This window comes from Narcine bancroftii, chromosome 4, assembly GCF_036971445.1.
Source record: "Narcine bancroftii isolate sNarBan1 chromosome 4, sNarBan1.hap1, whole genome shotgun sequence".
Taxonomy (NCBI): domain Eukaryota; kingdom Metazoa; phylum Chordata; class Chondrichthyes; order Torpediniformes; family Narcinidae; genus Narcine; species Narcine bancroftii.
Genome location: NC_091472.1, coordinates 53,374,925 through 53,390,227, shown reverse-complemented (window position 1 = coordinate 53,390,227; position 15,303 = coordinate 53,374,925). Strand labels below are relative to the sequence as shown.

Genomic DNA, 15,303 nt, shown 5'->3' with positions numbered 1-15,303 from the left:
AGATCCCGCTGTGCTGGGTGGGTCACGTCTCCAGAATGGAGGACCATCGCCTTCCCAAGATCGTGTTATATGGCGAGCTCTCCATTGGCCACCGTGAAAGAGGTGCACCAAAGAAGAGGTACAAGGACTGCCTAAAGAAATGTCTTGGGGCCTGCCACATTGACCACCGCCAGTGGGCTGATATCGCCTCAAACCGTACATCTTGGCGCCTCACAGTTCGGCAGGCAGCAACCTCCTTTGAAGAAGACCACATAGCCCACCTCACTGACAAAAGACAAAGGAGGAAAAACCCAACACCCAACCCCAACCAACCAATTTTCCCCTGCAACCGCTGCCTGTCCCGCATCGAACGTCAGCCACAAACGAGCCTGCAGCTGATGTGGACATTTACCCCCTCCATAAATCTTTGTCTGCGAAGCCAAGCCAAAGAACTGTGACCATTCAGTTCCTCCTGTTTATACTATCCCTAACAGTGATAATTCCATTTTACTAAAATGAGAAATTGTAATACCAGATGGCAGCAAGGAGAACAGAGCATGTGCTGGGTGGTGTGGACATTGATGATTGCTGCTGCTCTCCAATGGCAGCATTCCCTGTACATGTTGAGCTCTCTCCCAGAACTTATGCACTCATATTCTGCATCAGCATTGTCTGTACCAGAAATTGAAATTCCTTTCTCTCAGCTTTCATCTTTTTTGCTTTTCACATTGTCTGTGGATTCATATATTGGAATAGCTGTTGTCTCAAAACTCCAGTGATGTGACCCTCCAATAGCATATACCTCTTGCCATCAAGGATTGCAAACATACTCATTGAATTAAAAAAGTTTTGAATGTTGTCTTCAGTTTTAGTAATGGAACAACTATTGTTGGCCTAATTCTCTACACAGCATGTTACTTTGCAGAGTAAGTCTCATCCTTAAATTCTTGATGGGCTTCATGGGTACTTCAGAAATTGACAGCTTATGCTTTGGTACCTCAATATTATTAGAATGCAACATCTTCTTCACTTGGTGAATTATATTTTCTATGATATAGGAAGAGTCTATTCAGCCCATTAAGCCTTTGCTGGATCAAGGAGAAATTCCACTCTCACCAATTTTACATGTTATTTATTTTCCCAACATTCTTACCAACTCTCTCAAATGCTATAACCTTCAAATACCAGGGAAAATTTACTACCAACCTTGACAACTTTGGGATATAAGAGAAAACCAGAGCAACCAGAGGAAATCACAGGGAGAATTGCAAACTTCATGTCGTCAGCAACACAGATTAGGATTGAATCTGAGTCACTTCAACTGTAAAACAGCAGCTCCATTAGTTGTTCTACTGTGTCAGCTTAACCCATCGTGACACAAATGTGTCATGCTGAACCAATTTCTTGTGTTCATATGCTTAGCCACCACAATGATTTATTTAATTTGATTTAGACATTCAACATTCAAATATAAATATTTGAAAATGTGAATGAAAAGAGTTGATGCAGCCCTTGAGCCCATGTCACCCAATTACACCCAAAAGACCTACACCCATGGTACGTTTTGAAGTGGGGAGGAACTGGAGCACCAAGAGAAAACTGACAGTCACAGGGAGAACTCAGGTCGCAGGTGCTGTAACAATGTTGCGCTGAAAGCTACGCTGTGCTGATTTCTAAAGAGATTTACTTGTGTTGCAGAATCATGCCTTGAACAAAACTGCCTCATTTTAAGCCCTATTTCAGTACTACAGTCTGATCCCTTGAATGTTATCTAATATATTAAATAGTTTCACCTGACATAGTTTATTTGTGAACATTCAATTTGTGTAAGTTTAAATATTTCTTTGTCTGATCTTATATTTGCTCTCCATTTTTCTTTCTGTTGAAATGCTAAATTCATAACTCTGAATATATCTGATAAAACTGTATTACAATGAGCTTGGTCTGTTTTTACTGCCATGGGCTCAGCTCATCTGAGACTTGAATATTCATGTAATAATATTTATTTGTATAGATTAAATACTTGTCTTGTATATGTATTGTTTGTCTTTATGTGTGTTCTGTCTGGTTCTGTGTTTTTCACCGAGGATTGAAGGATGCTGTTTCATCGGGTTGTACTTGTGTAATATTATGGGTTCAGAGGAGCCCAAAACCCAGCAGCAATAGAAGTTCACCAAGACAAATGGTGGCTTCTATTGCTCCGGCGTTGTAAAGGTTTAAGCAGTCTGTAAAAGGGTCCAATGGTGTTTTTAAAAAAATTCAAAACCATGGTTGTCAGTGTCCAAGTTGGCAGCCCCTATTCTTGGTAGTTGACTTCAAGGGGTTGCAGGATCTGGGGCAACATCAAATCATTTCAGGCCACCAGATTGGGAGAACACCCCTTCCTGAGAAGGGGAAGTCTAGGAGACCATATTGGGAATGAAATCACGGCAGTGGACTAACAAGGGGCTCAGCAACTGAAGGACCCACACAGGCCTTCTAGAGGGCGCCAAAGGCAAAAAGGGCTTTTAAAGGGGCCTCGAGCTGAAAGCCTCCTGATTGCATGTTTGGATCTGGGTGCTCAGATTTGCCAAAGAATTGGACCCTTTGCAGTAGCTGCAGGAATGCTGGAGGTGAATTTCCCCATCTCCCCTCCAAACGAGGCATTGTGACATCCCCTCCACCCACTTGCAGCCATTCCCCCCTCCCCAAAATGTGGTATTGTGACCTACAGCCTAGAGGGTCTCAAAACCACTGCTGCTGCATGGAGGAGGTTCATGGAAGGCAGACTGGTGGGCAGCACAACTCCCCACATCACCCCGCTGAGCAAGATTTTGAAGGTCAGATTGTGCCCTTCCGTGGTTACCTTAATGCCCCTCACTAAGACTTGTTCTGGCGCCGACCCTGGCTCAAAATATCTGAGACTTTCATAGTTACAAAACAATATTTATTTATTTCTATTTATGAATTCTTGTCCTGGGTGTTATATCTGGTTGTGTGCCTGCATGTTTTGCACCAAGGACCGGACAACGGTGTTTCATCAGGTTATATTTGTACACTTAGATGACAATAAATTTGACCTTGTACTGCTGCATGCATGTTTAGAGTTGACTTACTGGACTGCTTGCTGAAATGAACCCTTATCACAATACACAGAAAGAGCTGGAGAAGCTCAGCAGAGGTTCTCAGTCTTTTTCTATCCACTCACCTATCACTTTAAGCCATCGGTGCTTTGTGATTAGTAAGGGATTGCTTAAGATGGAAGGTGAGTGGCAAGGTTGAGAATCCCTACTCTAGACCCAATTGTCACTGAAACATTTTGCCTGAGAAAAAATGGTCATTGGCCCATTTCCTTTGGAGTTCTGAAACCCTGCACATAACGAGTCAATGAGGTACGATAAAAACAGTGGTTTTCAAACTTTTTCTTCACGCCCACATACCATCTTAACCAATCCCTTACTCATCACAGAGCACCTGTGGCTGTAGGTGTGAGTGGAAAGAAAAAGGTTGAGAACCACTTGGGTCACCACGTTTCGGGCTTGATCCCTTCATCGCTGCAACATGCACAAGCCTCAGAACTGATTGTCATGAACATGTCACGAAATTCGTTCTTTTAATACGGCAGGGGACAATCAACTTTAAAAATGATTATTACATGGCAATTTTAGGCTGTGATTTTACATACATTAGTCAATGTCCCACGACATTGTGCTTGAAAGGTCGCAGTGAGGTTTCGATGGGAACCCCAGGCCAGGCCGCTGGAGGGCGGGAAGACGCGCAGTGCGTCGTGACGTCACACGCTGGTGGCGGCGGCCCAAGGCCGAGCCGGAGCCGAGTTGCTGGGAGCTGGGCCCCGTCCTCCAGGAGGTGCCCACGAGGATCGTAATGTAGGGAAGAAACCGAGGCCGGGCTCAGCGGAGCGGTTTTGGAGCAAGAATGGCAGGGAACTGTAGCAACTTGGCCGCCGGAGAGATTATCCAGCTCAACGTCGGCGGAAGCAGGTAAGGAGGAACCAGCCTGGTGGCTGGGCGAGAGGAGCAGGGCAGGTCGAGGCTGCGGTGTTGGGGTGGGGTTGGCTGGAATTCGGGACACTCTGTAACTCTCCTCTGGGGGGACGGGGACGAGGAACCTCCCTTCACCCACTCTTCAAATTAGCCCCTCAGGGAGCTCAGCCAACCGTGGGGCAGTTGTTGCCACTTTCGCTTCCGACACATCCCACACGAGCGACCCTTTGCCCCAGAATCAGAGGTTCGCTGAAAGTCCACTCCCTCGGGTGGGTGTAAAAGTACAACTTCATGGAATTGTTTAAAAAACAGTGGTTTCCCACTCTTTATTTATCCCTCAGTCATTGATACTGAAGACAGGTCATTTATCACCTTGCTTGTGCACAAATTTCCTAGGTTTACAACATTAAAGTCATGTAAAGAGTTATTTCACAGTCTGATGAAGCTATAAAAATAAATAATGGAACTGGATGTTGAATCTGTTCCTCCATTTGGGTCATAGTTGTGTCCTTGTTCTTTTTGGTGTATTGAAGGGTGTGGAAAATAGTTTTGCTTTAATAATAGATCTGGGAATGCTGTATCATCAAACTGGGGAGCAAAAGTGGACAGCCAGGATTGGAGTAATATTAAATCTTAGTAAAGGGATTTCAATTCTAAAGGTGATTGATTAAAGAGTGCTAAGTCTTCTGATTAGAAGATCATGAGGATATCAAATGCCTTGTGATGTAGGAATTTTTGGGTGTTGGCTTTTAGGGAAAAATAGCTGAACAAATGTTGTCGAGCTCAGTGTAATAAACTATTTTTATTTTTGGCATACTTTTCTAAAGAATGTAAGGAAATAGTTTGTGAAATTGGGGAAAGATTATCTGGACCCTGTATCTAAGAGACAAAACAATTAGGAAAAGGAATAATGAAATAATCCATAGAAAACTGGTGCTTCTGATTTCAAGTTCAAATTTATTGTCGGGGTGCATACGTGACATCACATGCAATACTGAGATTCTTTTCCCTGCAGGCCAGCAGAATTCCTACTTATTAGTAGTGAAAACTGTACTCAAGAAAAAAGAAATACACACACACACACACACACACACACACACACACACACACACACACACACACACAAAAAAGAGAGAAATGTAAACAAAGAAAGGAATATTTAAAAAGCAGCAAATACTGAAAAATAAATATTCAGTAATAATTGTGCAAAGTAAGAGTTCTTAAATGAGTCTCTGATCCCGTTGTTTAGGAGTCTGATGGTAAGGGGATAGCAACTTCTGAATCTGGTGCTTTAAGACTTGTATGCCACATGCATCTATATTCTGATGGCAGAAGTGAGAACAGAGCATGTCCTAGGAAATGTGGATTCTTGATGATTGCTGCTGCTCTCTAACAGCAGCGTGGCACGTCGATTTGCTCGATGGTGGGGAGAGTATAGCCTGTCACATACTGGGCTCTACCTTTTGCAGGACTTTCTGCTCATGGGTATTGGTGCCCCCATACCAGGCTGTACCAGGCTGTGATGCAGCTGGTCAGCACACTTTCCTGCATACTTCTGTAGAATGTTTCCAATGTTCTACTAATCCTCTGCAAACTTTTGAGGAAGTCGATCGCATTGGTATGTTGGATCCAGGAAAGGTCCTCTGAGATGATGACTCCAAGAAATGCTCACCCTTTCACCTCTGATCCAAAATGATCACTGGATTGTACATCTCTCATTTCCCCTTCCTAAAGTCTACCCAAAACCTTTCTAAAGTCACCTTGATTTTGGTGGGGGGCAAAATCTCCAGTCTTTCAATCTTTATTAGTAACTGAAATGCATTTTGAAGGAATAGATTTTCAAATACTTGGAAAAATACACAACTTTAAAGAACCAGTACTACTTTGTGAAATAATTTCAACAAACATAACAGATATATTTGGAGATGCCAAGAACCTTTTGGAAGAGAAAAACATTTAGCTAATGTTAACTTTTTGGACTCCATGTCCTGGTTTAGTGTGACTTCCTACAAGGGATTTCCCGATACAGTATGTGGACCAGATGACAAGAGGAGAGGCCATACTGGATCATATTAGGTCATGAACTTGGTCAGGTGGGGAAGCATTTTGGTGAGCGACCACAACCTCCTGAACTCTATCATAGCTATGGATAAGGATAAAAGATGACAAAATGTGAAAGTCTTTACTTGGGGAAATGGGATGAGGCAAGAACTAGCGAATGTAAATTGGAAATTGATGTTCAAGAATTAATGCGGAGAACTAATGTGGAGGAAGTTTAGGGACCACTTGTGCTGAGGTTTGGTTTGTCCCACTGGGACAGGGAAAGGATGGTATGAAAAGAGGACCTTGGTTAAGGAAGCAGGTGAGGCAGCTAGTCAAGAGGAAAAAGGAAGCATAGATTAGATATAGGAAACAGGAAGGGCTCATGAGAAATACAGTATAAGGTACCCAGGAAGGAGCTTAAGAAAGGACTTGGGAGAGCTCTAAGGGGGAATGAGAAGGCATTGACATGTAGGATTAAGGAGAATCCCAAGGATTTCAATGCATACGTGAAGAACGACGAGAATAAAGGTGGGGTGGATAAAGGAGGCAATGTGACTGGAGGCAGAGGAGGTTGGGGAGGTCATAAATTAGTACTTTGCTTTAGTACTCACAAGCGAAAGAGACCTTGATCAGGGTAGGTTGGCATGTGCTTGGCAATGAGGAGATTAAGGAAGAGGAAGTGTTGGAACTTTAAAAACCTTAAGAGTCGTAAGTCCCAGGGACTGGATGCAATATACCCCAGATTGCTGTGGGAAGTGAGGGAACAGATAGCTGGAGCAGTAGCTATGATCTTTCAGTCTTCTTTGACTGCAGGGGATGTGCCGGAGGATTGGAGAATGGCAAATATCCCCTTGTTTAAATAAGGTAATGGGGAAAATCTTGGGAATTATAAACCAGTGAGTCTAACGTCAATGGTGTGCAGACTATTGGAGAGAATTCTTAAGGATAGGATCTATGAGCATTTGGAGAAGTGCAGTCTACTCCAGGATAGTCAACATGGCTTTGTGAAGGGAAGATTGTGGCTCACGAGCTGAATTGAGGTTTTTTGAGGTGGGGGGGTGGGAAATCAAAATAAATTGATGAGGGAAGGGCATTAGATGTGGTCTCACGTAGATTTTAGTAAGGTATTAGACAATGTCCCCATGTGAGAGACTCATTCAGAAAGTCACAAGCATGGATCCTTGGCTGTGTGGATTAAAAAATTGGCTTGCAGATAGAAAGTAGTAGTGGAAGGAAAGTATTTTGCCTGGAGACCGGTGATGAGTGGAGTGCTGCAAGGGTCTGTTCTGGGACCCTTGCTCTTTGTTATTTCTACAAATGACTTGGATGAAGAGGCAGAAGGATGGATCAATAAGTTTGCAAATGATATGAAGGTTGGAGGTGTTCTGGATGGAGCTGAAGGATGTCAAAGGTTGCAAGAGGATATAGACAGGATGCAAAGTTGACCAGAGAAGTGGCAGATGAAGTTCATTCCAGATAAGTGTGAGGTGAAGTATTTTGGAAGGACAACCCTGAAGGCTGAGTACAAGGTTAATGGTCCATTACTTAAGAGTGTGGATGAACAAAGGGATCTTGGGGTCCAAATCCATACATCCTTCAAGGTTGCTGCACAGGTTGATAGGTTAGTTAAGAAGGCCTACTTGGGGGGGAGGGCAGGGGGGTGGCATGGTGTAGGTGGATGATGTGGGAAAACTCCTCTCCTGGCAGAATTAATTAAAATTCAAATTTTAGAAACTTTTGAAAAGTAAATAACTTTTTTTAAAAATTCTAAATCTTTTTAATAATGGTTGACTTCCTGAAAAAAGGAGGATTATGATACACAACTTCAAGCTGAACACAAAGCTAATTGCAGATTTGCTGTATCACATTGGAAGGTGAAGAGACATTAAAAGAACTTTGATTGAATTTAGCATGTTTAATTACATAATGATGCAGACACATTGTGTTAGTTCAGTTGACCTAAAAATGTTTTGCCGCTCATTTTCATTTGTACTCCACATCTGATGTCTCTCGTGTCAGTGTCCAACAATAGATGACCAGTATTGTTGAACTCCAGTTGCCCCTGATACCATTTTTCCATGGTCACAATATCCTGGTGAAACCTTTCACCATGTTCATCACTGCACTAAGATCAGAAGTGTGAATGCAGAAAATGAATGACACGACGTTGCACTTCATAGTTTTGTATGCTTGAAGTAGACCTAAAATATAAGATGAAATCACAAAAATAGGTTTTATCTAAAAAAAAAGGTACACGATAGGAAATTTTTAAGTGAATTTTGTGATCAGCAGACCAAAATCCATAAAATACACCCAAAAGTGTTCAGGAAGCAAAATCTTTGTTGTCCAGTGTTATTGCCACGATAGCATAATTTATAATAATCATTGCCATTGTGGATTTGGAGAAAGTGCTGTGATGAGTGGAGGAACAGTGATATCAAAGTGTGAGTGATTATGTAAACCTTGATTTCTAGCAGTTGGTTTGCATATGTTATGACAGGAAGATTCACCCTGGCAATTACTTTAAAGTTCTGTGACACTAATGAGATTAAGTCTCTTGAGTTAGCAGACTTCGAGTACTATGAAATGAGTTTGCCAATCTCAGTCCAGCTCTTTATGGATTTGGATCAGTAGGTAGAGCCCCTGTTAACACTAATGATCCCCATGATAGGTGTGCAATATGAAGAAAGTTGTTATTGATGCAGTATGGCGGCACGGTTGGCGATAAGCTCAATGCCTTTACAGTGTCAGTGATCGGGACCAGGGTATGAATCCTGAACTGTCCGTAAGGAGTTTGTATGCTCTCCCCTTTCCACTGCTCAAAAACGTACCGGGTGGGGGTGGGGGTAGGTTAATTGGGTGTAAATTGGGCGGCATGGACTCTTGGGCCAAAATGGCCTGTTACTATGCTGTATGTCTAAATTTAAAAAAAGAGTAGAATAGAAGAAAACTCATCTATTTGTGACCGATGACAGTCAATCGATTTGCTATCAATAAAGTTTTAAACTTAAAAGTGCTCGATGGTGCTGAACACTTAAATTGGAAGAGTTCCAATATAATACTAAGGTCCCCCACATTGAACATAACCAGAAAAATATTTTAAATGGTCTATATCAGAAAACATAATCGTTCTCATTACAACAGTTGCATGATTTGTATAATACAGACTTTATCAACCAGTGTACATGGCTGTGCATTCCGAAATTGAACTGACCCTGAGTAGAATGAACCATACAGTGCTACAAATTAATGCATGATGTGCTGGCATGTTGGAAAGGCCTCAAGCAATAGTTACAGGGAGCTCCTTGGATAAAGTCTGTTCATTTACTGAAATGTTGATGTTTTTAAAATGTTAATATTTTAGATCCATTTGATGTTTCAAAATACCTACATCCTTGGGCTTATCACACGTCTTGTGAGAATAAGTCTTTTGCTAAATGGACATTATTTGTTCATGGAACAGCTAGTTCTGAAAGTATTGGTGTAACAGTATCATATAAATAATTGACAGCTTACTTCTTGGAAAAATTGGTAGTTCTGGAAGTAAACTAATGAGGTTTCACCACCTTGTAGGCACAAGAATGTTAAAACTTCAATGTTTAGTCTCCATACTTGCAAGATAACTGGCCAAGAAATCTGATTATTTTTCATCCATTCGAAAACTATGTTTATTATATTCTTCATAGTTCCAGAGCAGAACTTTTCCCATATTTCATTTTTTTTTCATTGTTTAAATCTTTTCCCCACTTTTGTTAGGGTTTATAGCATATTTCATCATTTTCCTTCTCTTGCAGCTTGATGTACTTGTTTGTTATAAATCTTTTTATTATCGTTGTTTCTGTAATCACATATTTAAAACTGCTTCCTTCTGGTAATCTCAGTCTGCTTCCTAATTTGTCCTTTAAGTAGGTTTTCAGATGGTGGTATGCAAACATTGTACCATGAGTTATTCCATATTTGTACTTCATTTGTTCAAATGATAATAAATTATTTCCCAAAAAACAATTTTCTATTTTAATTCCTTTTCTCTCCCATTCTCTAAAGGAAAGGTTATTTATTGTGAAAGGGATTAGTTGATTTTGCGTCAATAATTATTTTGGTAGTTGGTGATTTGTTTTTTTCCTTTCTAAGTGAATCTTCTTCCATATATTGAGTAAATGATGCAGTACTGGTGAACTTTGATATTGCTCCAGCTTTTCATCCCACTTATATAGTATATGTTCAGGTACCTTCTCCCCTATTTTATCTAGCTCTATCTTAGCACAATCTGGTTTTTCCTTTGTCTGATAAAAATCTGATAAATACCTTAATTGTGCTGCTCTATAATAATTTTTAAAGTTTGGTAACTGCAAACCACCTTGTTTGTACCACGCTGTTAATTTATCTAATGCTATCCTCGATTTCCCCCCTTTCCATAAGAATTTCCTTATTACTCTCTTTAGTTTATTGAAGAATTACTCTGTTAAGGGAATGGGTAATGATTGAAATAGGTATTGTATCCTTGGGAAGACATTCATTTTAATGCAATTTACCCTCCCTATCAATGTTAGTGGCAATTCTTTCCATTGTTCTAAGTCTTCCTGTAATTTCTTGATTAATGGCTGATAATTTAATTTGAATAGGTGGCTAAAATTATTATCTAGTCTAATACCTCTGTATCGGATTGCATGTGTTTGCCATTTAAATGGTGATTCTTTTTTAAATTCTGTTTAATCTGCATTACTCATTGGCATCGCTTCACTTTTATTTGCATTGATCTTGTACCCCGATATTTCTCCATACTCCTTCAATTTCTTATGTAATTCTCTTATTGATATTTCTGGTTCTGTTAAGTATACTATGATGTCATTTGCAAATAAACTGATTTTATACTCCTTTTCCTTTATTTTTATCCCTTTTATTTTCTGTTCTTATCAGTTCTTCCAAAGGTTCTATTGCTAAAGCGAACAGTGAGGGAGATAGTGGACATCCCTGCCTAATTGACCTACTTAATTTAAATTGGTTCGATATATTTATCCATTTACTGTCACCTTTGCCATTGATCCCTTATATAATGCTTTAATCCAATTAATATATTTCTCTGGTAGGTTGAACCTCTGTAATTGAATAAATAATTCCATTCTACCCTGTCAAAGGCTTTTTCTGCGTCTAAGGCAACAGCCACTGTTGGTATCTTATTTCCTTGAACTGCATGAATTAAATTAATGAACTTACAGACATTATCCACTGTTAGTCTTTTCTTAATAATCCAGTTTGATCTTGTTTTACTATTTTTGGTACACAGTCTGCCAATCTGTTTGCTAATAATTTTGCTATTATCTTATAATCTGAATTAAGTAGAGATATTGGTCTATATGATGCTGGTGTTAGTGGATCCTTCCCCGTCTTTGGTATTACTGTAATTATTGCTGTCTTGCATGAATCTGGCAAATTTTGTGTTTCTTCTATCTGTTTCATTACTTCCAGGACAGGAGGAATTAATAACTCTTTAAATGTATTATAGAGTTCTATTGGGAATCCATCCTCGGCAGCTTTTTTAATATATTCTGTATTTCCTCTATTTCAAATGGTTTTATCAGCTTGTTTTACTTCTCTTCTTGCAATTTTAGCAGTTCAATTTGCTAAAAACTCTTCTATTTTGTCTTCTTTCCCCTCGTTCTCAGTTTGGTATAATTGTTCATAAAATTCCTTAAAGTTTTCATTAATCTCCATTGAATTATATGTAATTTGTTTGTCCTTTTTCCTTGAGGCCAATACAGTTCTTTTAGCTTGTTCTGTTTTAAGTTGCCAGGCTAATATTTTGTGCATTTTTTCTCCTAGCTCATAATACTTTTGCTTTATTTTCATTATGTTCCTCTCTACCTTATATGTTTGTAATGTTGTATTTTATTTTTTTGTCTGCCAATTTTCTTTGTTGTATCTTCCCTTGTTGCTAGTTCTTTTTCTGTACTTACTATCTCCCTTTCCAACTGTTCTATTTCCCGATTATAGTCCTTTTTCCATCTTAGTTACATAACTTGTTATCTGCCCTCTAATGAAGGCTTTCATTGCATCCCATAATATAAATTTGTCTTTCACTGATTCCGTATTTATTTCAAAGTACATTTTAATTTGGCGTTCAATAAATTCTCTAAATTCTTGTCTTTTAAGTAGCATGGAGTTTAATCTCCATCTGTATGTTCTTGGTGGGATGTCCTCCAGTTGTATTGCTAATAACAGGGGTGAGTGATCAGAAAGCAATCTAGCTTTAAATTCAGTTTTCCTAACTCTCCCTTTGGATATGGGCGGACAACAGGAACATGTCAATCCTTGAGTATATTTTATGTCTACTCGAATAATATGAGTATTCCTTCTTCCTTGGGTGCTGTCTCCTCCATATATCCATGAGTTTCATTTCCTGCATTGATTTAACCATAAATTTGGCCACTTTATTCTTTTTACTTGTCTTTTCTCCAGTTTTATCCAACTTTGGGTCCAAATTAAGGTTAAAATCCCCTCCTATCAATATATTCCCTTGCGCATCTACAATCTTCAAAAAAAATATCTTGCATAAACTTTTGATCGTCTTCATTAGGTGCATATCTATTGATCAAATTCCAGAGTTCTGAATATATCTGACACTTTATGATTACATGCCTCCCTGCTGGATCTATTATTTCTTCCTCTATTTTGATTTGGTACATTTTTATTAACATAGCTACACCTTTAGCTTTTGAATTATATGATGCTGCTGCTACGTGTCCTACCCAGTCTCTCCTTAATTTATTATGTACCACTTCAGTTAGATGCATTTCGTGCACGAATGCTATGTCATTTTGTCCTTTTTTCAGGAAATTTAATAGCCATTTTTGTTTAATTTGGTTATGTATTCCGTTAATATTTATAGTCATATAGTTCAACATGGCCATCTCATATTCTGTTGACACCTCATTTCCGCTTCCTCACCATCACCTTCTGCCTTTTCCCCATTTTCTTCTCAGTTTTCCCTTTTTTTAACTCAATGTATGACAACACTTCTGAAACATAAAATACCTCATCAACTCCCACATCTAAAATATCCTTTACCTCAAGTGTTCCCCCCCCCGAGTTGCCCTTTGTCCCTAGCTGGGCAACCACAACTCCCCTCTCCATTTGGATTGCAAACCCGCTCGCAAGCGTCAACTGATTTCACAGTGACTGTTATTCTCTCCCACCCAACCCCCTCCAGAAAAGACTTTTATTTTCACATTTAACAAAGCTCACCCTCTTTTCTCCCCCCTTACTTCCTTTCTTCCCTTTTCTTTCCCTTCTTTAGTTCTTACTTATACATTATTTTTACATCTTTATATGTAGTTTGTTGTCATTCTCTGTTCTTGTTGCATCTCTTCATCTCTCCTTCTGTCCTGCAGGCGTTCTGCAAATTCTCGTGCTTTCTCCGGATCCGAGAACAGTCTGTTTTGCTCCCCCGGGATAAATATTTTAAGCACAGCTGGATATCTTAACATATATTTATAGCCTTTTTTCCATAGGATTGATTTTTGCTGTGTTAAACTCCTTCTTCTTCTTTAGGAGTTCAAAACTTATGTCTGGGTAAAAAAAAATATTTTTTGACCCTTGTATTCCAATGGTTTTTTGTCATCTCTAATTTTATTCCTTGCCCCCTCCAGTATATTTTCTCTTGTCATGAATCTCAGAAATTTTACTGAAACTGATCTTGGATTTTGTTGTGACTGTGGTTTCGGGGCTAGTGTTCTGTGTGCCCTTTCTATTTCCATTCCTTCCTGTATTTCTAGAATTCCCAGGACCTTTGGGATCCATTCTTTTATAAATTCTTTCATATTTGTGCTGCCTTCATCTTCCTTTAGGCCCATTATCTTTGTTGTTTCACCTACTATAGTTTTCCATTATATCAATCTTCTGAGCTAACAACTCTTGTGACTCTTTAACTTTTTGTCACTGTCTTCCAATTTTCTTCTAAGTCGTTCACTTCCATTTCTACAGCCATTTCTAGTTCTTCCACATTTTCTAATCTTTTCCCTATTTCTGAGATAACCAGCTCTATTCTGCTCACTTTTTCTTCTGTACTTTTCATTTTTCTTTTCATTTCACTAAATTCTAATGTCAACCATTCTTTTGATGCTCTCATTTGTTCTTGAAATTTTAAAAAATCTATATACTGTCCATCTATTTTACCTTCTATTCCTCTGTGCAGAGGTTGGTCTTCTTCTTCCTCTTCTTCTGTGTCTGCACCTGTGTTTGTGTCTTCTATTTCTCTTCCTTTTATCTGCCTCTTCTGACTTTCTTGTTGAGCTGCTGTCTCACTTTGCTGGGGTTTTTTTGCATGGCTTCTTGCTGTTGGTCCTCTTCTTCTGGGTTAGTTATCTGTTGGGCCTCCTGTTGCTGTTCTTCTTTCCTATCATTCCCTTTCCTGTCGCTTTCCTCTTCTTCCAGCTGAGAGCCCTGCTGTCTGGCATCTCTCAGCTGGTTGCGCTGTGGTAGTTCACTCCTCAGCTGGGCCCCCCTCCCGTCGGTGTTCTCTTTATCCCTAATGAGTGCACTGTGCATGCGCGACTCCTCGTGCATGTGCAGTTGCACACTTCTGCTTGGCTCAGAGAGCCATTTTTGCAATCCAGCGGTCGGAAGGTCATGACTCTGCGGGGTCATCACCAACCTTGGGGAGCGGGCTCTCTTCTCCATGATGGCTCCCTGTTTCTTCATGCAGGTAAGGCCTTCTTTCTCTTCTGGCGTCTTTTCTTTTTTTTCATTGTTTTTGCTTTTTCCTTCTTGTGGAGAAAAGAATGAAAATGGCACCCAAATTTATCTTTTATTTGTTGTGTTTTGTGTTTCTTGAACTTTGTGTTTTCTTCACTTTATTTCTTCTTTTCTGGAGAGGGCTGGTATTCTCCTACCGGCCACTACTCCATCATATGACTCCTCCAAAAAGCATTTAAGGAAAAAAAGTCTACAGCTATTGCAATCGTGACTGCAATAATTGGGAATCATGTATATTGTACATAATTTTTTTAGAAATGATCAATCTAAGGAATACACTACTTGGCAATCTAGCAGTTAAAATATAATCAGTTGTAATAGTAAATTGAAATGGAAGAACTTTAGTGTGTTTATTATGATAAGCTTGTGATCTTTGTTAAACTCAGGGAATTGCATAGAAAAACACGAAGACTACAGGTGCTGGAATCTTGAGAAATTAACTACTCAAGAAATGCATTGTGTTAGACAGCATTCATCGGTAGAAATCATTGTTTCAGGTTGGGACCCTTTTGGACTTTACTGAGATTTTTGGCAATTGGATGTTTTT

At 39.6% G+C, this 15,303-nt stretch overlaps 1 protein-coding gene across 1 annotated transcript in view; it reads left to right on the top strand.

Annotated features, from left to right (window-relative positions):
- Nucleotides 1-3,742: 3,742 nt before the first annotated feature.
- kctd3 (potassium channel tetramerization domain containing 3) overlaps nucleotides 3,743-15,303 on the top strand; it is a 96,069-nt gene continuing 84,508 nt past the window's right edge. Inside the window, exon 1 of the mRNA XM_069931290.1 lies at nucleotides 3,743-3,959. Coding sequence (XP_069787391.1) covers nucleotides 3,895-3,959 — 65 coding nt within the window. The 5' untranslated portion in view covers nucleotides 3,743-3,894. The remainder of the gene's footprint in view (nucleotides 3,960-15,303) is intronic.